The sequence below is a fragment of the Tauraco erythrolophus genome, chromosome 6, assembly GCF_009769465.1.
Source record: "Tauraco erythrolophus isolate bTauEry1 chromosome 6, bTauEry1.pri, whole genome shotgun sequence".
NCBI classification, from domain to species: Eukaryota; Metazoa; Chordata; class Aves; order Musophagiformes; family Musophagidae; genus Tauraco; species Tauraco erythrolophus.
In genome coordinates, this window is record NC_141470.1 from 42,958,685 (window position 1) to 42,984,152 (window position 25,468).

The window sequence follows — 25,468 nt, forward strand, 5'->3', positions numbered from 1 at the left end:
AAATTATTGCTTCCTCGATTTCCTTTTCAGACAAACATTTCAGGAATAATGCTCCAGGGGAGACTCCAAAGATATCTCTGATATACATAGATAAGCAAGAATTACTTACCTGTCCAGATTTTGCAATATTTCTAACACATTTTTTAATGAATATAAATGCAAATTTTCAAGGCTGTTTACAACATTTATTTCTTCGATGAGAGACACATTTTTATTAACCTTTGCTTTACAAACAAGCCACATGGGCAGACAGGAACTATTGCATAGATTTTTAGTAAAGACATATTTTAAGCAAAACATTAGGGGAAAAAAAGCGCAGTGATTAATAAGTTTGTGGCCTTAAGGGCAGGTTTTAGTTGAACGTAGTAAAAACGGTTGCATTGTGCTGAAGAGGTATAATACATCATGAACTTTAAAATGTGCAAATGAGGTGATAAAGAGAGCTTGTGTTAATGGCCCATGACATAACGATGTAATAAAAGTGATAGCTGAACAGCTGATGGTTCTGATTATAAAGGACCTTCAAAGAAAATGATACTAATACTGTAGCAAAATCTAGCAAATCTGTTAGGACTTTTGAAAGTAATATGAGCTGGTGGAAAATTTAGGTTTTTGAAAGCAGAGTCTGCAGGAGGCATGCAATCTCAACTACCAGGGCTTGCGCAGCTGGAAGTATGGGGTGCATCTCTGATGCTAAGGAAGTCGCATATAGGGTAGTAGTAGGTTTACGTAGCCCTTGCCACATAGCTGTTCTCCCTTTCAGCATTGTAGCTTGGGGTCTCAGCTTTGTACACAGTAGCATCAGACTGCAAAACACCTACAGTGCTCTTATCAGCCCACCTGCTGCCCAGTCCATGAACTATCCCGTGTTTGTATGGCATATGATGTATACAAATATTTAATTTTTCCTTATTTGGACTGGAGAAGAGTTTTGTGAAATGCAGTTTAACAATACTAGATTATTCTGTCTGGAGGTAACGGAGAAATATTCCCCCTTGTTGTTGCTGTGTCCTAGAGGAAATGCTGGAACAGGGTTTCCAGCGGGCGAGCAGCCTGTCATCAGCTGTCCATTGGCTCCACCAGCTGCCCTCTGTCACCTTCCCTTCTATAAAAGGAACTTGGACTTTGGGCCGCTGCTTTTGTGACTTGTTCAAGCAACAGACAGTACGGTCCCCAAGAGCCCCTCAGGCATGATATATCAGTTCACAAGATCATGAGATATGTGTGTGCGGCCAACTGTGTAACTGCTAAAAATTCAGTTGCACGACAGAGCTCACGTATGCACACCCACGTACGTGCCAGGAGTGCCTACGGAAAGCTGCGGCTCACTTCCCTCAGGAGGGTGAGCAGCTCTGCTAGGAACAACTGCCGACAGTGTGAGGTGCAAAACTTTTGAGCTTGGAATGCAAAATGCACCAGGACTGTTTACACCCACTGCAGCCATCGACAGCTCCATATCACATATGATACAAATAAAAGCTGTGGTAACGGCAACAGATAGATAGAAATTCTTACTGTTTAGCCATGTCAATGTTCTCTTGCTTGGTGTCAGCTCAGATCTTGTAGAGGTTGTGTGTACTTTTTCCCAGAGACAGGGTCATGTGTTTTTCAAGGGTGTGAGTCCTGCTTTGCTAGTCTTTCACTCTGCAGCTTAACGGAAAAGATTCAATGTGCAGATCGTGGAGTGCAGAAGTGAAGGTATCAATACCTCATTCTGAAATGGATTAAGCTGAGTCTAGTAAATATGGTGGTTGTGGTTTGACAACAGTCACGTGGCATGTCATAGCAGTTTTACAGGAACTGCAGGCAGACTTCCTGTTCCTAGAATCATATTTATATAAACAAGTCTGCAGCTTTTCAAAGACGGAGCAGTTCTGTGAGTCAGTGAATTTTCAATTGCTTGAGTGTCAAATGAAAAAACGTCTAGCAGAATGAAACCTTGAATAATACAGATTGCAGCTATATACAAGATTGCTGTAATTACAGAATATATTGCGATGCCTTTCAAATGATTATGAATGTACATGAAAGTACAGAACATTCAGAGTCTGCTCAGGAACGTTATGAATTAAATAGAGACGTTCCATGAGTATGTCCTATATGGAAAACAAACAAACAAAACCCCAAACCCCAATATTAATTAAGTATAATTGCAGTTCCTTATTTACTGAATCATTGTTGAACTTATGTTGTGTAAAGTTCAATACAAATGGTTTTCCTTTCCTTTTATAGACTTGTTTCTTCACTCTTAAAGAAAGAGGTGAAAAGAAGCAGAAGAGGAGGTCTCTTTCTCTCCGTCAGGCTGTTTGCAGGGGATGTAATGTACAGACTAACTATTCGGGACTCTCTGACGCTGCACTTTTGGAAGCAGATCTATTCTCTGAAATTTGTAATAAACGCCTCTTTTTGAAACTTATTTTCAGAGTCAGAAACTTACATTATGAACAGGCTGAATCAAACCAGCATGATGCACTGAGTAATTTAGTCTAAATGAAGGCACCCAGAATAGGCTCACTGCATTATCAATCATGTTACTGCAGCTCTACTTCAGGAAAGAGTATTTAAAGGCTATGCTGAACACAATGATTTCATCGCCTATTTTCTGAAGTTCTGGAAAAAATAGTGGTTGGAAGTTTATTGGTCTATTTTATTTACTGAAACCAAGGAAAATTCTTAATTCAAATTTGTTTTTTTTGATTGGGTTTGGCCATGCTGAATTTTCTAACAGTAGAAATATAGCAAGATACAGAGAAAAAAAATAATCCATAAATACTAAAAAGTGGTTTCAATTTAAAACTTCTTTCATTTCAATTACTTTTCTCTTCAGAAATGCTTTGAAATGAAACTTTCTTTTCCCAAAAATAAAATATTTCAGAAATGCTAGCAGATAGCAAAATCCATTATTTACAAAGCAAAATATATTTACTAATGAATCTCTTCACTTGATGGGGGAGAGAGCTTATAGCTGTGAAATGGTGTTAGATATTGAGAAAAATAATGACAATAAACCAAATTTAGAGTATGATCAGGAGTCAGATGCTTATTTTCCTGTTATTTCAGCAATATTTACTACAGTATTGTGAAATGTTGTATGGCCTAAGGGTCTGAATACTGACTACAGATATCTTTACTTCTGTTCCAGCAATCATTCCTGACAGTTTTCTTTCCTGGACAGTTTCTAGATTTTAAAGTTGGTAGGTTTTTGCATATGTTTGGGCCCAGTAACTTTCATTTGATCAACTGATATTTTCCTTTCTTGATCAGCAACAGGCAAATAATCCGCCTTTCTTTCCTCTGTAATTTGATTATCATGATTAATTGCCGTTATTGCTGGAGACTTCTTCTATAATTTGAACTTGTCTGGCTTCAACTTTCACACTTGAGTTTTCCTAAGCTTTTTAATAAGAAACATATTTCTCTTCAGAGGTTCATATGTTCTCCATGGAAAATGTCCGTCACTTTTCCTGTTGATACATTAAACAGATAAAGCTTTTTATGCCTTCCAGTTTCAAGCATCTCTCACGCGTATTATTTCAATGACTTTTGCCACAAACATTCCAGTTTTTCAACCTTTTTTTTTAAATGTGAATACTACACTCCCACACAGCATTCCGTTCTCCGTATTACCTGTATTGAGAGGCAGTGTTAGTTTTTTCCTGTTTCCAGCTCCTAGTTTGTTCTAACAATCGTACTAACACAGGTGATCACAGTGTACCATTTAGTGCTCATTTTCAGTTTGCCCTTAATGATCCTTAATTTCTTTCCTGAGTCAGGATTGTTCCATATGTTAGTCACCAATTTTCTCCCTTGATCTTTGATGTGCAACTTTACATTTGTTTAGATTAAAATGCATTTTATTTATTGGGCTTGTTTTCAAAAAACATGACCTTAGCCATCAGTTGGGCTCCTCTGGAAAAGCACGGGAGGCTTCTTGCTGTAACAGACCTGGACTGATCATTCTTTAGCTTTCTACCAGTCTGTCTATCTGCAAACATCACAAGCAGTGTTTTTATATTTGCCTCCAGATTACTGGTGAAAATGTCTCGCTAATCCCTGTGGAATCTCAACTCAAAACAGCCTTGCTTGATTCCCCACCAAATGCTTCTTTCCAAATTCCCTGAGCTAGCCAGCTGCTGCTTAATTCTTTTTGGTATATGCTTTATTTCTCCTGAAAAAACACTATGTGTTTTATCAGTGTTTATCTTTCCTCACTGTAAGCATGACCTTGGGGTTAACAGGCCCTCACTCTTGCCACAGGAAAGCCTGCCTACGTGCCTAAATAGAAGTAATCAGCTCAGAAAGTGGGTAAGTTGTTATGGGAAAACTTGCATTATTTCAGTTTGTTTCTTCTCTCCTCACTGGAGAAATGAATTTCCTATCTCCAAGCCTGTTTTACTTGTATCTTTTGAAGATGACTAGATTTGTTCAACCAGAAAAAAACTCAGGGCAGCAGAGGGATGGGAAAGACTGTCACTGCATATTACTCTAAAGAGCTACTGTTTCAGCTAACTTTTTGAGTTAATATTCAGTACTGTCCTCTATCTCTGTTCTCTGGTAGGCAAAAAGCTGGCTTCTATTCTGACTAAAGCTGTTAGGCAATAGCAGGATAAAACAGTGTCATTAGCGTTACAGAAGAGATTGCCAGTTGCTATTATGGTATGTTAATGCAAAAGGATGCTTTCACAAACAAAGATACTTGAAAAAGATATGCATTAAAACTCCTACAGGGAGCAATAGAGAATGCCAAAATTCACCTCTTCCTTTGGCATTACTACATTCTTCTGATTGTTTAATGTCTATTTATACTTAAACAGTGAAAGTTAGGTGATGTTCATAACACTGTTCATCCAGATACTCCTACACATTAAAAAAATGTACTAATTTATTACATCTTTATATTTCATCTATGTGTTTCTGTTACATAGTGGTGCATAAACTACGCGAGTGAATTATTCCAGATTTTAGAATATTCAGTGAGAATATTCACTCAAAAAGAATTTCATATCTACATATCTTGGCATTTAGAATTACTTTTTGATATATGGGATGAGATTCTATAGCATTTTATGGTGGTTTCTTACTGATGAAGTAGTCAGTTGAAACTTGGGGCATTTTAGTAGTGTAACTATTCAACTGCATTCAGTTAATGCTGTTATTTAATTCATGAACAACCAGGATGCAGTGAATCCAAACAGTTTGATATCAACATAATATTTATAATTAAAATAATTTTAAAACTACTCCTGTAATTTACCAATTGAAAGATTTCATTGTCAAATGCTTTCACATTCCCCTTCCTGCCTTGTTTGTATTTTAACAGCAGCAGAATTAGTTCCTTCATTTCTCTTTAACATCCTTTTTTTCCACTGACAACTCATTTTCCCCCAGGATCACTGTGTTACTCATCTGGATGGTTTTTCTATTCAAGGAAAAGATATTGAAGTCGTGAAAACGGTCTTGACAGTGCATTCAACAGCTTTGTAATACAAAGTAAATCTTTCCAAGTTTATTTTAGAATGTATTACTCAATTTCCAACACATTCTACTGTACTCTTCATCTTTTTAAATAATCCTTCGGACTGAATTTAGTTGAGAAGTGTTTCTGTGTTCATTTTGGCCTTTTTTAGTACTGTATGTGCAATCAGATATGCAATGCTATGAACAGAATAGTGTATCTGTTTTGAAGAGGCTGCAAAGCCTTAACAAAAAATGAAGGCAGTGACAGAATAAAAAATTTAAGACTGACAGCTGAAATATGACCAAATTTCTTTAAAGTGAATCTATCCATTAGGGCAGAATATTAATTACTAATAAAATAATATACATTATTTCAGAGAAATATGTATTTCTTATAAATTGCTGAAAAAATAGTCCTCCTAAGCTTTGGTGAAGATTTCCACATACCATTGGATGTACCGTTTACAAGGAAGATTCTCATTTGTCCTGAGTAAAAGGAGACTCAGGATAAGACTCAAGACATAACGCTGTGAGATCTTAGAGTGTGATTCAATTAGGGCATATATTTTGAAGAAAATTAGAGGCCAAAGGTAGATGAGCAGATGAAAACATGCTCTCATGAGAGATGTTAAGAGTACAAAGTGCGCCAACAATAACGTGGACTGTTTGGCCTTGATTTAGTTTGCAATAGGTATTTGAGATGTCCCAGAGCAGTGTTAGCTCTAGCTGGTGGGTATCTCAGCAGGTGAAGGCACCATACTTTCTCTCCTGGCATGTACTGCTGGTTCTGGTGAGTTGTGCAAGACTTGATGCTGGCATGTGTGCAATTCCTACTTAGTGTGATAGGGGAAATATAATTGTAGCAGGGATTGTAAAGGTCTGGTGGAGTGGTACTGCACCATCCTAGAATATTTTGCCTGGCCTCTGGCTGGAAGATTCCAGTTTTCACATAGTTCCTGTGTCATAGCTACCAGTCCCATGCAAATACCTTAGATATTGAAAAGGTGTGGTGTTAGGTGCTGATGTTAGAACAAGTGAGTCTAATGGGTTGATACAGGCAGGGAAAATGGTTGCAACTTAAGAATCACTGGATATGAAGTTGTTTTGTAGATGAGTTTGAGAAGAACCTATGATAAACTAATTTTAGGAGTAAGATGTTAATTCAAATAGAAATGAGCATCAAAGCAAGGTAAGGGATAGAAAGCTTTAGTCATCGATGTTTAGTGAGACTGCAAACAATCTGAACAAATTGTTGATGTCATTGTTGCAAGCACAGGAATGCCTGAGCTTGCATGAAATCACATGGAGAGTTTTCAAAACAATTATAAACAAAATAAGTTTAAATTATCTATGTGGATTGAAACTTTACATGTATGGTATGCTATGGTGGTTTATTGTTATGAAAATTTCTGATTTCCTATCAGAAAAAAACTCTTTGTGAAGTGACTATTAGAGTTGCTTCTGAGACTCACTCATGTTTTTACCTTTTTTTTTCGTACTCCCCTGACTGACCCTTTTTCCGTTACTTATGGTCATAATCTTACAGACTTTCCCTTTGTCTAGCAACCGTTTAGAATCACTTCTCATTTCTGAGCTACTGAATAGCAGATTATAACTACTTTTTAGTTTCGTACATTTTTATGGCCTCTATAAAGGGATGTAAAACAAGCTGTCCTGTCAAAACATTGTTTACCTGCATTATAGTATCGAGTAAGATCCCCTCTCAAGGATCATAACACTATTACGTTCCACGCTCTTCAAAGGAACAGGGAGAGATAAAAATGCAGGAACATGGAATGGCTGAAAATGACAGAGCAGTGAACATGAGTGAATTACAGTATCAAACAAATCTAGAAATGATTTTGCAGTTCTAGTGCTTTCTTGGCACTATGAAGAAGGAAACACCTGAGTTTACTTGTAACAAACTTGTAAAAGACCTGTATGAGTTCTACTACTATGGATTTTTATTAGTCTTTACATAAAGCAATATATACTATGCTTATTTAGTTCAGTCCCTCCATATCTGTTCCATTATAAGTGAGTGGAATTGTCTTCAGAAATTGGCTAGAATGTCAAGAACAAACACTGAATGATTTGTGTAATGATTCCTAGTGATTATTCTTTTAAATTCATTTGTGGGTATTGTATCATTCTGGGTGTACCCACGGCTACAGAAAATGTGAGATGACATTTTCAAAAATACCCAATACGGGTCTAATTCTGCTGTCCTGACAATAACATCTTTTGAGTTTAACAGACAGTGATGAGGCTAGTGCTGCCTATAGCTATAAAATGCTGCATTTAATTACAAAAAGACATAGCCAAGATCTTAGGCACATAAACAGATATCACATATGACTTTAGCTGAATAATTTACATAACTCAATTAAGAACATGATTTGGTATTTCCCTAGAGTGGCTTTGGTGTAGGCCAAAATTCTCAGTAAGCCAGATAAAGAAAATGATAAAAATATTGAAGGGAAAAGAACACAAAGAAAACTCGAGTCTAGAACTATTAAAACTATAAAGACTTTAAAATACTAATCTAAACACAGACAGAACTATTAAAACTATAAAGACTTTAAAATACTAATCTAAACACAGACGTGATCATGTCTGTGGGAAAACACTTTTATTCAGGTTAGATGTAGATATGCTGTTTGTATGGGGGCTGTGCACTACTACATTAAATAACGATCTCAGTGTGAGCCCATGTGATAGTAAGGGGATGGAAGAGAAAAGAATCCTTTTTTTTCCTCCAATTTCATTCTCCAGTTCTTGGTAAACTTGTAGCTGCTTTTCCTGTGATTTTCAGTTGTTACACTTATTGCAAGACCATGACAGTATAGTTCACTTAAAAATAATTTGTATGTGTATTTTTCATCAAATCTACCATGAACATTGAATCTGAAATTTACAAACACAAATAAATACACATATAAATACAAATGTATAGGTCATAAATGAAATTGGTATTATTTTGTGATAGATTTAGGTAATTTTTATTTCTTTGAAATCATAGCTATTTCCTCCTAATGGAGATTTTAGCTAATTCCACCAGCAATCCTTCTCTGTTGTAATCAAATATAACATATGGTATACGAATATGAAAAGTGATAATAGCGATACTTCCGTCCTTTCAAAGCACTTTTCACAAATAATCTCTGAAAAACTGCATGCCATAAACATACATTTGAAAAACCTACATTGAGTCTTCACAGAGAGACTTTTTATAACATCCATAATATTGTTTACTACTTTTAGTGCTTAAAATTACCAGATATTATTTGGCTCCATTTTGTTACCTTTGGTACACACTGCAAAGAGTTATTGGCTTGAGGAACTTGCTCATCAAAGGATGGAAACAGAGGCACAAGGAGGAGATTTCCTTATTCAACAAAGGCAGAATCAGCAGTGAAGATGTCTGACGTGGCTTGTTCTTCATCTACATCATGGAGAAAGGGCTTGACATCACTAGAGAGCAGGAAAATATTTTCCCGATTACTGAAAGCTCTACCTTCCTATGGTACGTTCCATATTATAGTATGATTTTGTTCCTCCTCAAAATACCTATCAGCGAATGAAGGAACAAGCTTGGGAAAGACAACTATCTTGTTACACTGTCCATTATAAATTATTGTTCTAAGCTTAGAGGAGTTTTTAAGCTGTCATAGAACAGCATAATTTTCATTGCACAAAGAAGCATCTATAGTCCTTGTAAAATAATTTTTTCTCAACGTAAAGGACAAACAGATCCATTAATCCATGATGCAGTTTTCCTTTTGCGTTGCAAAATAAATCTTGTTTAAGACGGAAGCATCTGTTCCTGTTTAAAAGATCATCAAAGGGTGTAGTTACCAATTAGAAGAGCGATGCAGAAAACATCCTTGTCATCTTAATTGTATCAGATTTTGGTAACTGCAAAGAAAATTACCTTCCCAGCAGACTGTTCATCTCTCCCTCCCTCTTAGCTTTTCATTGATTTCAAGATTTTTCTGGAAAAAATGTTATCATTTGTGTCAGGCTCTATAAATAGCATTTAATTCCACAGCTGCTGGGAACACAGACATTTCCAGCATTTTCCACTGTTTCTGGTGGTAGCTTTCTGGCAGCTGGAACATCCCTGTCTGTTACTTTCTATTACTGGGCTCTAGAATAACTGAAGCTTGTCACAGTCTTTTCTGAGTTTATGAGGTAGACCACTCATCACCTTTCTTTTTTTTTTGTCTGTTCTGGAGCACTGGTATCTGACCTAAAACAGGTAAATCTCAGGGACTTGTGAAGTGGCTGCCCTCAAATTTATTTCAGCTGCTTGTTTGAGTTTCCACTCTCCTCCTTGCTGCTGAGTAAGTCAATTATTTGTCTCAGATGCTGCTTGTGAATTTCCCAAACAGCAAAATGAGAAAAACAATATATCAGAATATAGCTTAAGTAGGCCACAATTTTTGAATGGAACACACCTGGGAACTCTCCAGAGATAACTTACTTATTGCAGATTGTTTCCTTACTGCTTCTTTGCTCAAGCAGTTAACCAATGCTTAATGCCTTGGTAGTTTCTCTTTGGAGAGGACCTAGTCATAGAACTGAAATTACTCAGTTTAAACAGTTTTTAACAAAACAGACTTAAATAGACAAAACAAATATTTTTCACGGATTGTCTCCTTCCTTGTTCAAACTGGCGGACTGCTTTTTTACAAGCTAGGAGATGTTTTAGTGCAAAAGATATGTTCCAATCAGTATTAAATGGTACCTGTATTTAATAAATCAGTTACTGGTTTTGACCATTACATTGTCGTCTTATAATGCTGATACCCTTTGTATTTAGATAGGATCTTGCACTAACTTGTTAAACTATGGTTATGGTGTGGTTTTGAATCATATTGTGATTTATTTGAAGTCTTGTCCCTATTTCTCAGAACTGAAACACTTTCTTGTATTTGGTAAGAGAAAGTTGTGGTGGTGATATTTCCTCCATCTGCAAATCATTGCAGAAACCTTAAACCCAGTGAGAGATTTAATTCCTGCTCCTTTTTGGAAATGGCATCCACTGTCAAAGAAACAGAACTTTATGAGGTGCTTTGAGCGGATCTTGCTCAGTCATTCTGGTTTAATTCTACTTTTCGTAACTTTTTTTTTAATGCAGTGGCTGGAATCTAGGTCTGAGTCGTCCCAAGTGATTATCTTTGAAGTTCAGGTAAAATCATGCTTGTTTTTCCATCTCTCTGAACAAAAACTTAAGTTTTGAGGCAAGAAGCAAATATTCTAATTTATGCTGAAAACTGTATGCTTCTGAAATAGTGCATTAGTGTAATCATCACAGTTGCATGGTTTAGTATACCATAGGAGGTTGGCAGCAGCAAGTAGCTAAACTGAAACTCTCTAAAAACAATTTCAGAATAATTCTGTAAAGTAATCAATACATGTGATATGTTGATATGTTAACTAATGACAAAATTAAGGAGCCAATCCTGAACAACTCTGACAGGCCTTAAATGAAGTGATAGACTGCCAGAACTTCTCAGAAAGAAGCCCTAAATAATAATATAAAATTAAATATTTAAAATTCCTCTCTGAATTTTGAAATTATGTGTTAGGAGTGGGGGAATTAGAGGCTTATGTTTATTAAATTTTTCATATGGCTTCGAGAAAACAGTTTAACATGGGTTTTTTTGTGGTTTTTTTTTTTCAGTGGATTTTTAAACCTTTTAACTTCCTCTGAAATTCTTGGTTTAGTTGAGGAACAAATAAGTGTCATAAAAGAAATTCCATTTTGTGAGCTTTTCAAACCTAGAAAGTGATGACATCTGGTGAGGAGAAGTTTTATGGAATTTCAATCCCAATTTCCAGACTAAAAGCTACATATAACAAACAGATACATAATCTGAGATCGCAATCATTATTATTTATCTTCATGTACAGTGTACACAATTTTCAAATAGCTACACATTATTTTTTTACTTTTTAGTAGTTTTCTATTATAACATTTTTCTGGATGTATGAAATATTGAACACATAACTATATGCCAATAGATCATAGCTGTATGTCTACCCAGCTTTCTGAACAAATTCTACCTATCTATATAACTTGCTTTTGCTGAGTAAAAATGATTGTTAACAAAAAAAGACATAAACTGAAGACGTGATTGATTTGTAGCAGTATGTTCAAATCAATGATGAAAGTATATTTTTTGAACTAGAATCATAGGATGGTTTGCGTTGGAAGGGACCTTAAAGGTTACTTAGTCCCAACCTCTCCTGCCATGGGTGGTGACATCTTTCCCTAGATCAGGTTGCTCAAAGCCTCATCCAACCTGGCCTTGAACACTTTCAGGGATGGGGCAGCCACAACTTCTCTGGGCAACCTGTTCCCGTGCCTTCATCACCCTCAGAGTGAAGAATGTCTTCCTTAGATCTAATCTAAATCTACTCTCTTTCAGTTTAAATCCATTACCTCTTGTCCTATCACTACATGCACTTGTGAAAAGTCCCTCTCCAGCTTTCTTGTAGCACTCCCAAGTCCTTCTCCTCAGGGCTGCTTTCAATCCATTCTCTGCCCAGCCTGTACTTGTGCTTGGGATTGCCCCGACCCATGTGCAGGACCTTGCACTTGGCCTTGTTGAACTTCATGAGGTCCCCACAGGCCCACCTCTCCAGCCTGTCAAGGTCTCTCTGGATGGCATCTCTTCCCTCCAGTGTGTCAACCACACCACACAGTTCGGTGTCGTCAGCTAACTTGCTGAGGGTGCACTCGATCCCATTGTTCATGTCTCCGACAAAGATGTTAAACGGCATGGGCCCCAGTACCAACCCCTGAGGAATGCCACTCGTCACTGGTAGCCACTTGGACATCAAGCTGTTGACCGCAACTCAATAGGTACTATTCCATCATAACAAACATTTTATTTTTCTGCAAAATCTGAAGATCATATAGAATAAGAAAATCTAGAGTAAAACTGTGAAGAATAACACTGGAAACAATTGATCTTCCTTCTGGATAAGTGAATATTTCCCCCTTTTCACCTGCTTGTACTCTTCCTTTTTCATGTACCGTATACATATTTGTTAGTAGGATGAAAAAGTGCCTAAACTGGAAATACCTGTAATTATATATACTGACTTGAAACAGCTCTGTTTGTTTCCATCTACACTATGTCTCACTGCCTCTATGCATAATTAAAGACCGTTTTAAATCCAGATGAGTATTCAGCCAAGCCTAATCTTGATTTTGCTATCTTCCAGTTTAAAAGATGTTCCACATTATCTTTTTTGAGAAAAAATTTGGAACAAGGAACCACCTTCTTGCTAGAATAATTATTTTGCATCCTTCACTATCTGACTTTTGCAGCTGGTAAAGGGAAAAATTATGTTATGATTGCAAATGCTTTGCTCACTACTGGCCACTAGAATGACAAAAATGGCTTTATCCAGGGAGATTAAAAACAAAACCACCCAAAAACACAAACCAAAAAACAACAACCAACCACTCCTGTATGTTGAAGAATCAGCATGTGAAAGTTGCCACTGTGCATGTCTTCTATGTGCTGCTGACATTCTGGAGCAAAAATCAGGATGACAAAAGCCTAAGGTGGTGTAGGGCAGTTAGCTAATGAAGGATGCTGAAGTAATGATTAATTAATATGAAGCAGCTAATTCGTCTTCATCCATTTTGATGCTAATCTCTTTGCACCACATCATCTCCCAGTCACTGTTTGTTGCTGCAGGGCAAACCTGCTCTGAGTCAGAAATGGCCAGGATACACAGCTCAACCCAATATGTTTGATTCTCTGAGAATGTTGCTCTATCTGTACAAGTCTGGCACTACACAATCGTTTTCAATGTCTGTACATGTGTAGAATTTTTTCTGATGTACAGCTGTCTAAGGGGATCATTTCCAGCATTTCCCTGCTTTTTCGTAAATGAGAACATAAAATTATATGAGCTGGGAGTGTATAAATTTTATCCACTGTTTCAGACAAGACTTCACTATACACCACAGTGCTTAGGTTTTTAAATATGCATATATGGCATATTTTCTTTAGTAGAAAAGTATTCCCTTCTCTCCATGGTGGGTTTCTAGTGTAGTCTCAGTATGACAATTCCAATACTTGATTAATTTCATAGGAACAATTGATTAATTGTAGGGGCATAATATCATACAGTTTCAACAGTTTATGAAATTCCTGGGCTTGACAATACAGGTGCAAATTGTTGCTATGATCAGTATAATGGACTTATGGCCAAAGCTTTTATTCATATAGATTATCATACTTGTGGCTTTATATATATTCTGAAATTAATTTAGATCAGGAACTTGTAGTTTACTGATGCAGTTGAAGACACTGAATAAACTGAGGGCTTGAGAGAGGTGAGTTCTGGACTGTTTGCTTTTTGAAATTTTCAGTTATGCTTTCTTTAAAAGGAAACTGCACATTAAGGTCTTTTGTCAAGTTTTTCCTGAAAGCGATCTTGCTTGGAGCTTCCAGGTCCTCCTTTGGAGAACCATGTGAAAAACCATGGCAAGCAGAATGGCTGAAGCACCCTTTTAGGTATATAAGGAGGCTGGGCAAATGACTGAAACACTGAGAGGAATTGTGGTCTACCATTTTAAATACTCTCAGACATAGGAAATATAATGACTGCTTCCATTGACAAGAGATTGGGATTCTTTTGAAGAATTAATTATGTAGATTCCTTTAGCTTTTGCCATTGGGTCTTGTCAAAAGCATTGTATGATCTCTTTGGAAAACTTCAACAGTATGGCTCTTCAAAAGCAGTGCAGGCTCTTCCTCTAAAAAGTGGTACTTTTCCAGGTGTTGCTCATTCTGCTACAGTTTCTACTAATTTTCTGCATATAAAAATCAGGGAGAAAGGTCCCCCAGAACCTTTCTTTAAAAATTGATATTCTAAGAACCAAAGAAATTTCAAATGAAAGTCATGCACACCACAGTCAGCAATTTGGCTATTTCACTCTTGACTTCTTGCAGATGACCTGAATGTATAATGGCTAGAGCTTATACTCTATCAGTTTGTCTTATAGTCTCTCCTACAATGCCATCGATTTCAGAAAAATTCTTTGCTAAAACCTCCAGTAGTATTTCCACTTACCCTGATTTGCCACAATAATTTTCAGTTTCTAGCTAAACCCTTGCCTTGTAAATTCTATGTTTTCTTTCACCTTGTATTAGAAAGAGAAACAGCAGCTACCAAAGTGCATATTTGGTAATTGCGGTGTCTTAAATCTTGATTTATAGACATAATCATGGACTCAAACATTCATGGTGGGATTTCCACAGTTAATCATTGGTGATCTGGCTTTGTTACCATTAAAACCTTGGGGGTAGAATTTTTAATGGACTTTAAATCAGTCACATTAAAAATTTTAATCATGATTCACATTAATGTTCAGGCTTAATATTGGCATTACTATGCAAGGCTCTTCGGTTTGTATCCTGCAGGAGTTCAAGCATCATCATATTCCCTATCATATATACCTTCTAAGAGTTTATACACATCAAATAGGAGGCCTAGCAGTGCTAAATGAGGTTTTTTCCCTTCCTGTTCAATTTGTTCAGATTTTTAGGTGTAATAGTAGGATAATTTTAAAGGAAGCATTTTTGAAATGTGTTTACAGGGAATGATATGAAAACGAAATTATAAATTTGCTCTTTTAGAATTCAGTTCTTTGAAAGCTTTTGAAATTGTTGTATTTCTTAAATCAGGTAGGAAATCAGCAACAGAACAGTGTAGCATGGATAGTGTTAATGTGATAGTAAATTCCAGTTGCTCTATACGTAGTTACCGACATGATGTATTTGATTTTTTTGGTGTACTTACATAGTTCATCTTTGCAGTGGATACAGTAGATTGCATTTTCAAGGAAGGATGTAATGAACCTTATAACTTGGCAGACAGTTCCTGAGACTATTGAAAAGGAAAAGAAATGGAAATGTAACTTGGCTGTGTAAGATACTCATTTTGGCTGTAGTTATTTAAGTAAACATCAATGAGCTCATTAAATCTGGTGATAAAATTTGCACGGTTATATTTTAAAGTCAGCAAGAGACAGAATTATTTAATGATGGAGTTTCTCTGGGTTTTTTTCGGCCCTTTTGGAGAATGAAATGAATTGTTTACTTGACAGACAGGTGGCTGTATAGTGCTTATGGCTGATTTTAACAATATGTGACAGTAAGAAAAATTAGAGCTTATTAACATTCACTCGACCCAGTGTCTGCACCACTGATCAATGCCTGGACTACTGTATGGCTTAAAACGCTTAATGAATCTTTATTTGACAGGAACCAACTGCTGTTGGAGGAAAACGTGGATGATCTGATAGCTGGCAGAGTGAATACGGCCTGCACTTTATAAAGAAGGACAATGTGAATAATTGGGGAGCAGAATGAGTGAGAGAAGTCTTTCAAGGCTTGTGGTGATTGATGAACTACATTACGGTTGACACACACGTTCTATGTTTTGCATAAAACCGTTAACATCTGATTGAGCGGAAAACCAGGGGAAAGCGAGATTGCCTATGTGATTAGTGGAAGGTAATCAGCCATCTGTTAGGCATAATGCACTTACTAAAGATGAAGATAGAAAGCATATGTGTGCATGTGCTTACACAGGATCTCTCACCTTTTATACAAGTATCCATGAAAACATAGAACTGTATATAAAGAACTAATGCAAGGCAAAAAACTACTCTCGGTTCATCTATTTTTTCTTCCCACCAGAAAGAATACAAGCTTGTAGCTATGTTGTGTAGTTCATAAATGTGTCCTGTCAGCAGACTGAAATAATGGTTTCAGAAGTGACAGAAACAAATAATTTGAGCTGCATTTTTTTTTAAATAATGGCATCATAACTGTCTCTCACTCTGACTGTAATGATGAAAATATGGCCATGCCCTGAAAATACTGAGATGAACTTTTTATTGATCAGGACATTTGAAAATGTATTTTCAACTGTTCACCTGCAAATTTAAAATCATCTAGTTTATACAGCTATTCCAGGTACAGAAAGGATTGGATTTAGAAGAAAGCTAGAGTCTGATGTAGCATTGCTCACCCACCTAAAACTGTCATTAATGGTACCAGGATTTTGTAATGTAGAAAGTAAGACTGAGCTTAGCTTTTCACCTTTATAAAGAACTTCAGTGGCGATAGATGTCCTGCTTAGAAGGAAACAAATCACTTCACCTCTTTAAAAAAATTACTTTTGCGTGGTAGTGTGTAAAGAGGAATTCTAAGAAATATAATCAGTTTAAATATGTGTTCTAACACATTATAGTGGTTTACAATTCATTATCTATACATCTCACAAAATCTGGAAAAAAAAAAAGCTCTGGATATAAAACAAACTCTAAGGCCAGTGTTTAAAATCAATCACTTAAAATATCAAACTTCACCATACATGACACCCAAGTATTGTTTAACTTGATCATCTATTCATATCTTTTTTTAGTAAAAGTTTTAATCCACTAAATGACAGCTTGGGTACATGGAATATTGTTCTGAAATACACTTTTTCAAATTTCGAATTAGAATTGATTTTGCTGAAATTTATGTCATTGGTGGTACATAATGCAAATAGTAGAACTGCTGAAGAAAGATTTCCATGCCCCATCTTGCTGTTTCCACCTTCCATGTTTCAGTACAAAAGTAATATCCTAAATATTGGAGGAGAAAGGCTACAGCTAGATGACAATAGATGCAGGTGTCCATATGAGAATGGGGTGGAGAGGAGCTAATTTACTCATCTTTAGTAGCTGCTGTCTTAACAAAACTTATGAATGCAGTCCTCTGCAAGACTGCTGACTTACTTAGAAATGTGGAAGTCTAACTTGCATGTGGTCAGTAATCCAAGAAACAGAACCTACTTCCTATCAAAAGTGTTTTGGCAAATTTTGTAACTCCTATATTGCCTAAAGTAGATATGTCTGTGAGCTTTGCTGTTGTTGCTGCTGGGCCTTGTTTGCTATTTAGTATTTCAGTATTAGAACTTTGTAAAAGCACCTCTGTGGCAGGAATTTTCCTTTTTTTTTTTTTTCTATTTGCATATCCACTGCCCGAGAGTGACTGAAGCCTGTGCTCTCAGCGCCTTGCCAGCGCGTTCCATAGGTCAGTGCAGGCGCGACAGGGGAATTACGTTGCTTTGCCACAGTTGCGGAGGAGCTGGGGGAGGGATAGCGGGGTGGAGCTTACCGTTTCTCCAGTGATTTTAGGAGCACTCCTGTGAACGTGCCTCTTCAGAGCCAGCTTTCTCAGAGAGTGCAGGAGAACCTTTCAGTTTTCCTTTAGTGCAGTGCAGTTGGATGATGATGCCTTTTTATTCTGCTAAGAAACAATTTAATGAATCTGTGTCTTAGTGCTTGGATTCAGTCATTTCTAGCTGTAACAGTTTCTCCTTTCAAGCATTTGTGGGCTTTTTAAAGCTTTCCCAGACCTCGCTAATTATTATCCACAGTGTGTTTTATTGCCTTTGTGGGAATTTTTTTTTTCAAGAATGTGAAAAGAATGATCTATTCTCACTCGAAGTGTTGCATCTTGTTGTGATCTGGCAGAAAGAAAAGGATTCAAAGGACTTGACTTTAAGAGCAACTAGGATTAAGGAGGCATTAGCTGTAATGCCGGAGAGCCAGTATATAGAGTCAAGCACATCGTAACAAAAAACAGGTCAGCAGGTTCCTAATGGTTGCTAATTGCAAACTCAGTGTATGGAAACTAGAGCTATGCTCTGCATGCAGCATGGACTAGCTTTTGTTTGCTTCTGCAGGAGAATGTTTTAATTTCTGTTTGCCAATTGCTTTAATGTCCTTACTAGAGCTGAGTCATGTTGAAAAACTCTTGCAGAGTGACATTTTTTTTTGTGGAAAAACTAATAAGCAAGTGCTGCACTTCCTGTGTTTCTGTATCATTTAGTGATTCAGGACCAACTCTTTTGCTGGTAGGCATGTTTAATTTGTTAACAATAAACATGCAGAAATAGAGGCCACAAGGACTTCCCTAAAATTTCATTTTCAGGAGGAAATAATGTAAAGAATATACTTGAAGCAATAAGATAGTTTGGGTTGTTAGAACAGTTTATATGCTTTAAAACTGGGGCTATGAGCAGCAGTGTCTAAGACAAAAATATTTTCAAATTGAGTGATTTGTCTAACAATGTATTTTTGAGTCTATATGGCAACAGAGTTTAAGTGAAAAAATGAGCAGTGAAAAGCGATCAACTTGAAAAATACTCAGCATCCTGAAATGTTAATTTCATATGGTCTTGCGGCAGAGCTTTTTATATAGCACCATTTAATTCTGAATACTTCAGAAATGTAACTGAAAGAGTTGGAAATTTTACAGCAGGTAGTGAGAATGATTGGAATCTTCTTTCATTCCCTTCCCTTCATCGCATTGATAGAAAATTTTGTTATGAAGAGCCAGATTAATATTTACTAGCTTAATATCAGTTCTAAATGTTGTTTTCTGAGAGTGATAGATGCGCAAAAGATAATTTACTAAGTAGTGGCAAGATAGGAAATAAAATGAACATTAAATGTAACTTTTTTGTCCTTCCTGTCTATGAGAAGTAGACTGGTGTTTGGATACTTCTTTGGTACTCTCATTGCCTGCAGTTGTCTTCTTTGGATGCTGAGACCCCACTTGAAACATTCAGAAATATAACTCAGTAGTCATAGTGTAGTTGCTTTAATAGTGAAAGGCACTGGTTTCTTTTTTTGCGATCTTACAGATATTATGTTAAAAGCTAAAATGCACTCTTTATAGAAAAGAAAATAAAACTGTCAAAGCTTGAAATGTTGCCCAAATTAATAGCTGCATAACTGAGTTATTTGCAGCCTTATCATTATGGAAAAGGAATACCAGCAAAAGTTATCAAAATGTGGTTGAAGTATTTCTAATATGCACTGGTTAAAACAAATTTAAAACAGCTCTAAAAGGACCTAATCTTCCTAATTTTCTGAATGTAGACTTACTGAATATAGCTTAGGGTTGCAAAATATTGAAGAAAAAATTAAGTACTGGTATAAGGTTTAGTGAAGTTGTGTATCAAAGACAGGCATGTGTCAAATTTGAGTCTCTCCAAAATTAGGTAAAAAATACATCTTTTACTGAATGAAAGTTTTCATAATGCTTTAGGTACTTATCTCCAAACTAGGTGCATGCTGTTAAGTAGAGTATTTTTTTCTTGGGCATAAGGTTTACAGCAGTCTTTTGTATTACGTACAGGTAGGGTGTACAGAGAAAGAGGTACAAAGTAAAATGTTTTACTTACTTTTTCCAGTGAACCTTGTAAGTGTATATGGATGACACAGCTTTTGGGTTTTAATAGTCACTTATAAAATGATATTTTAATTTTAGGTACATATCTTGACATTTGGGATTCTTATCTCTAAGTTTTGAGAAAGTTGTTGCTTATTGCAGGAGTTTTTAATCTAACAAAACTACAAGAATTTAAACTTCAAAACTGAAATCCACCTACAATAGATCCATCAAGTGTCCCTAATATTTGCTTCAAATTTGCCTTCAAAATTTTTTTGTATGTGATCAATACTCAAGTGGACGGTTGGGGAATTTGTATAAAACTTGAGATATTTTTTGTTTAGTCACAAATTGCAGGCCAAGGAATATGTTCTAATATGTGCTAGTTTACAGATACCAGACCTGCATTAAGTCATGGAGTTCAGTAAAGTTCTGCTAGTTTTGTCAATGCTCGCTTTATTTACATTGCAGTTGTAGAAAATCAGAACATATTTGTTGTTAATGAAAACTGCCATTTCCAAGGTGATTGCCTACAGTGAGAGAAATGTTATTTGTTATTCTCCTCAGACAAAGAGCTCGCTTGTTTAAATCAACAAAGTTAATTTGAAAAATCTATTTATTCTTGAACTTCTAGTGCAGACTTGCAAAGTGAAGAATTTATTTAGAAGTACAATACCTTTCAGATATTGCCACTTACTCTTTGTCTTGTGAACATTTTTGTTAAAAAATTTGGGCTCATAACAGCAGTCTCTTTTCTTTTTATCTTTGCAGCTATTTTGGAAAGAATTATGGTTCAGACTTTCCAATGTTAGCCATGGATGTAGCACTTTCTCCCATGAGGACACAAGAACTGGATCCCATGCCGTCTGATGCATCTCCCATGCTTATAAACATGACTCCTACAGTGGAACAAGATGGGGAAGGGGACGTCATGAAGGAGCTTGATTCTGGCCAGCAGTATGAAAAGCCTCCTCCTCTACACACTGGGGCCGACTGGAAGATTGTTCTCCACTTGCCAGAAATTGAGACCTGGCTTCGGATGACGTCTGAAAGAGTCAGGGATCTGACCTACTCTGTCCAGCAGGACTCGGATAGCAAACATGTGGATGTGCATCTAGTACAGCTAAAGGTAGGATGAATTTTATATTGCAGACTTTTCAGTGAAGGTGGTTTGCTTGTCTCTGCTACTAGTAAAGTAAACAAAAGAGCTTTTCATAACTGTCGTAGCATGTCTGACAGCCTGCCTTAAAAAGTGAATAAAACCTTTTCAGGGAGATAATAGAAACAGTATCATTCTCAGATTTTTTGCAACATTATTTACTCCTTGCTTCATTCATATTAATGAACACGTGCACACTCCAAGAGCAGCTGATACACTATCAGTAACCTGACTGGGCATCTCAGAAGTGCCCAGAAATATTCCCATTGATTTTAATAGGCTAAACTACCTAAAATCCCCATGTTTGTGTCCCAATAAGTATGGCCGCTCATTTGAAAACTAGGCAAGTTTCAGAAGCAGTGGGTTAGAAAGGTGGTCTAATGTCTGGACTTTTAGTCACATAAAGGTTACGTTGAAGATTGAACACAGGTGGGACTACGTACAAAATGGTAAACGTAGAACTTTTTTGTCAGATCTGAGTCTTCGTAAGAAATGCGAAGTGATAAGATTCAAACAGTTACAGCCAGTAAATCAACTGTTCTTTTTTTTTTTTTCATTCCAGCAAGAAAATGCATTAGCAAGACTGGACTTTGTCCCCCAGAAATCTGTGTTTTGTGTAAACTAAAAGAGCAACGATCTCCCTTCCCCCAACCCGATAACTGAACACAAGTAACTTAAAAAAATTATCTCTCTCTTGGTCCCATATTTCAATTTTGGTGTTAAATCTTTAAAGATATTAAGGAAATTCAAAGTTAAATTAAAATAAACAGTGTCTGGAACGGTACGTGTATGTTCATTTGCATAGTTTGGTTTGCTGCAGCAGATGAAGCATGCTTTTGAAGGCAGCAAACAAGCTCCAAAAATAGCAGGCAAATGTTATCTCTTCAGACTGAGCTGTCTTCGGAGTTGCATTCTGAGGCCTGTTTATGTGAACATAGTCTTCCTTCACACTCAGTGCGATGGTATTTTATTTGTGTTTATTTTAGGACTGGAGCTGTAGGCTGTCTTAAAATACAACTCTGTGTACTAGCGCTAACGATAGAGCAATTGTACTGTAACCAGTCCTCACCGAGTAGAGAGCTGATCTTGAGTCTTTTATGGTCCCAGCATTTTTCTGAAAAATTTGAGATAGACATTGCCAGCTTTTGATGAGAGAAGGGACTATGTTCACAATGTCCAGTAGGTTTTTAGCAAATACACCTAGAAGGTATTTCTGCAGGCAGACGTAACAAATCTTCCTGGATTAGGTGCCAGTTCTGATCTGGAATTGCTTGTGGCTGTATTAGTGCAGTGCTGAGCTGAAACTGAAGAGCCATGGAGCTCCTGGATGATATTTGCACACAGCTTGGGGCTGGCTCAGAGCAGAAGCAGAACTGATTTGTGCCCGTTTGCAAAATGAGAATATTCTGTACTTATAACTCACCCTCACACATCCATTAAAATGTTTTATTTCCAAGTGGAGGTCAGTGAATAAATAGCGTTCCTCACAGTTTTCTCCTTTTTAGAGTTTATTTGTGAAGACGCACAAGTCAATGATAGTTCATAAAATACTTTCCTAATGGCTTTTTTCCATGTCAGCAGTTGCTGTAGCACCTAGGGATTGTTTGGTACTAGGAAGAGATCTGTGAAAAAAGACAAAAGAATAACGTGAAGGAATCTCAATTATGTGCAATTATCTGCCCTATCAGCCTGCAGGGGCCTGTCATTGAGGCTGTCGAATATTCTGTGTACAGACCCTGGACTCACAGGGAAGTGCTCTTTTTCTGTATGTTTATATATGTGTGTTTCTCTGTGTGTGGATGGTAATGACTTGTATTTGGAGATATTTTCAAAATATTTGATATATTTTTATTTTTTCACAAATTAACAAAAAGTATTTCAAAGATCTGCAGTAGTAAAAAATGCAGCAGTCTTAACAAATGCATTAGGAATACAGAACTTCCATAACCTGTATACAGACAAAAAGGAAATAATAAGAATGTGAAAACATGTGTTGTGGGAATGTTTTTATTCAAACTTTAGATATATTTTAAAGTGTTTATCCTTGTATCCTCTTGCATTATATAACTTAACAAAAATCAGCTAAGAAAAAAACCCAACATAACCTCATACAGATCCTCTTTTTTTGTTTGTTCTGTGTCCTGATAATTCTCCTTGAGGAGCTCCTTCCAACTGGTCTGGGTCCTTCTAGAATTGTTGTGCCCAGGCTTGACACAGGGCTCAACGTGAAGCTTCACCATTGCCAGAAGACTGGAAGAAGTATTTCACATGTCTTTCAAACAATATATAGCAGTTTAGTATTTACTTTTTTTTTTACAACAGCAGGAGATGATTGATTCATATTCAGCTTGTGATTCACTGTAACTCCCAAACTCCTTTGCTGTACTATGGGTTTTTCACCTCTTTCTTATCTATTTTATCTGTGAAATTTTACATGTAGGATCTTGCCTTTGTCCATTATTGAACATATTTAATTTTTTTTTTTTTGAATCTGCCATTTCTCAAGTGTGTCCATGACTTTTTGTAGTTCCAAATCTGTCTTATGGTATGTTTGAAGTATCTACCCCAAGCACACATATTGTTGTCATCTGCAAAGTTAAGAAGCCTTCTCTCTACTCCTTTGTCCAAACCATGAATGATACAGACTCAGCATAACAGTCTATAACATAGTAGTTTCAGAATATAACTTTTAAACTGCAAATGTATAGTAAAGCAAGCAAATTTTCATTTTCTCATTCTTTGTTTTCCTCAGCCTGGAGAGATCTATTTCCATTTTCAGGCAGCTTTCTGTCTATTTTTCATGCTTAAAATTGATTTCCTTCCTCTGGCTGTCAGTTGGCTTATTGTGAGTGATAGGGCTGGTTTGAGGATCTAGGCCATTATTCCTTGAAAAACAGATAGTCTCTTTCTCTTGTGAATATTTGCTCTGTATTCCTGTTGCAGATCTGTCTGTGCTTCTGCTCTTTCTGTAATCAAGAACATTGTTTCTTTTTTATGGCTTGTTCTCTGGTGAATTTTGGTGTTTGCTGACACTCTCTTTTCATGCTACGTGACTTAGGGCTTTACCAGCTGACACTGATCCTTTGAAAATACTTGTTTCTCTCGCTTTTCCAATGCTCTTTCTCAGAACTAGCCATGCAGCATGAGTGGGAGGCTTGTCTTATGTCATCCCTTGGGAAACTTCCTGGAAAGCTCAGGTTCACGTGCGTTCTTCAGTAAGCTAGATTCATGAATCATGCATCACTCTCTGGGGTCCAGAATGCCGTATATTAGCCGTTTATCTGGTCGTCACTCTTAACTTGAGCTATGCTAAGATAAGTTTAAATCTCTGTAACACATTCAGTGTAGCTGTTACCAATTGCAAGAATTTGTAAATAAGATGAAAAAAATTATGGTTTTACAACAAGCAAATCACAAGGTGCTCTCTCTGTGCTTGTTTTGTGTTAACCTGCTGAGATGTTTTCATGTTCCATTTAGCTATTTTAGACTGAATAAAATATGCTTACTTTTACAGCAAATTCTTTCTTGGAATCCTCTTGAGGTCCAACTTGGATTCAACCCTCATTCTTCTGCTTTACTTTATATCCCTTAACCCTTTCAGGGAAAGGTCTAGTATTTCAACTCATTGACTACTGCTTTCTGTCTTTTTGAAAAAAATGTAATTTCAGATTATCTAGTATAATCTTGTGTATTTGAGATGTCTGTTAACTTCTAACTTATTGTGGAGTAAAGCACTCTACCACTGCTTTGAGACTTAAATGTCTGAATTATATATTGTATATTGACAGACAAACAAACACATTTTATGTTAACGCCTTTAGACCTTTGCAGACCACTGATCTTTTTTCTCTTTCCAAGTAGACAGACTTCAATCATCTTTTTCCAGAATACCTAGGTGAGTCTCAAACACTTCTTGACTGGATCTTTCATCTTTCCTCCTAACTCCTACAAAAAGATTTTCATGAACTTAGGACAGAGGTCAAATATCATGTAAACATTATCCTTTTTCTATCTCTGTTTCCACTTTTGAGGGGCCAAAGAATTTTTAGTTCCTTTTCTCCTTGTAGTTAAATCCTGGATAAGAGAAGAGCCTAAGGAATTGTCAAAGCAAGACATTAAAGGGTATTAGTTGCTAACATATCTGCAGTTAGATACAGGTTATTCCTTTTCTCATTCCATCATAAGCATTTTGAAAAAAAGTTAAACCAGGGTACTGTAGGTGTCTTTCTCATCCCTTCCTCTTGAATTCAGTAGACTTTTATTGAATAAATAATATTAAATATTGCTGTTTTGCTCAGAGCTGTCTTTATTATAATCTGTAAAAGGAGTTAATATAAGCAGCATTGCTGAAGTACCTCGTCTACTGCATGTCTTTCTGTAACGTTAGAAACAGGGCTATTCTTTCTTCTCGCCTTTGGTTTGATGACCCTCAACAGCTCTGTTATTCTGAGGTTTGTGACAACACAGCTTGCTTCTGCAGTTGTACAGCTTTTCGGCTGTGCTGTCTAAACTACCTTTAACTACCTTCACAGAGGAAGTTTTCCAAGAGTCGAAATCACTAGACTGTATAGTTGTCTCTACA

The 25,468-nt window shown here is 36.6% G+C and overlaps 1 protein-coding gene across 2 annotated transcripts in view; it reads left to right on the forward strand.

The window, feature by feature from the left end:
• Positions 1–20,532: 20,532 nt before the first annotated feature.
• The window catches only part of AKAP6 (A-kinase anchoring protein 6), a 230,108-nt gene continuing 225,172 nt past the window's right edge, over positions 20,533–25,468 (forward strand). For both annotated transcript variants that reach the window (XM_086613686.1, XM_086613687.1), the window contains exon 1: positions 20,533–20,856. In XM_086613686.1, coding sequence (XP_086469812.1) covers positions 20,533–20,856 — 324 coding nt within the window. The remainder of the gene's footprint in view (positions 20,857–25,468) is intronic.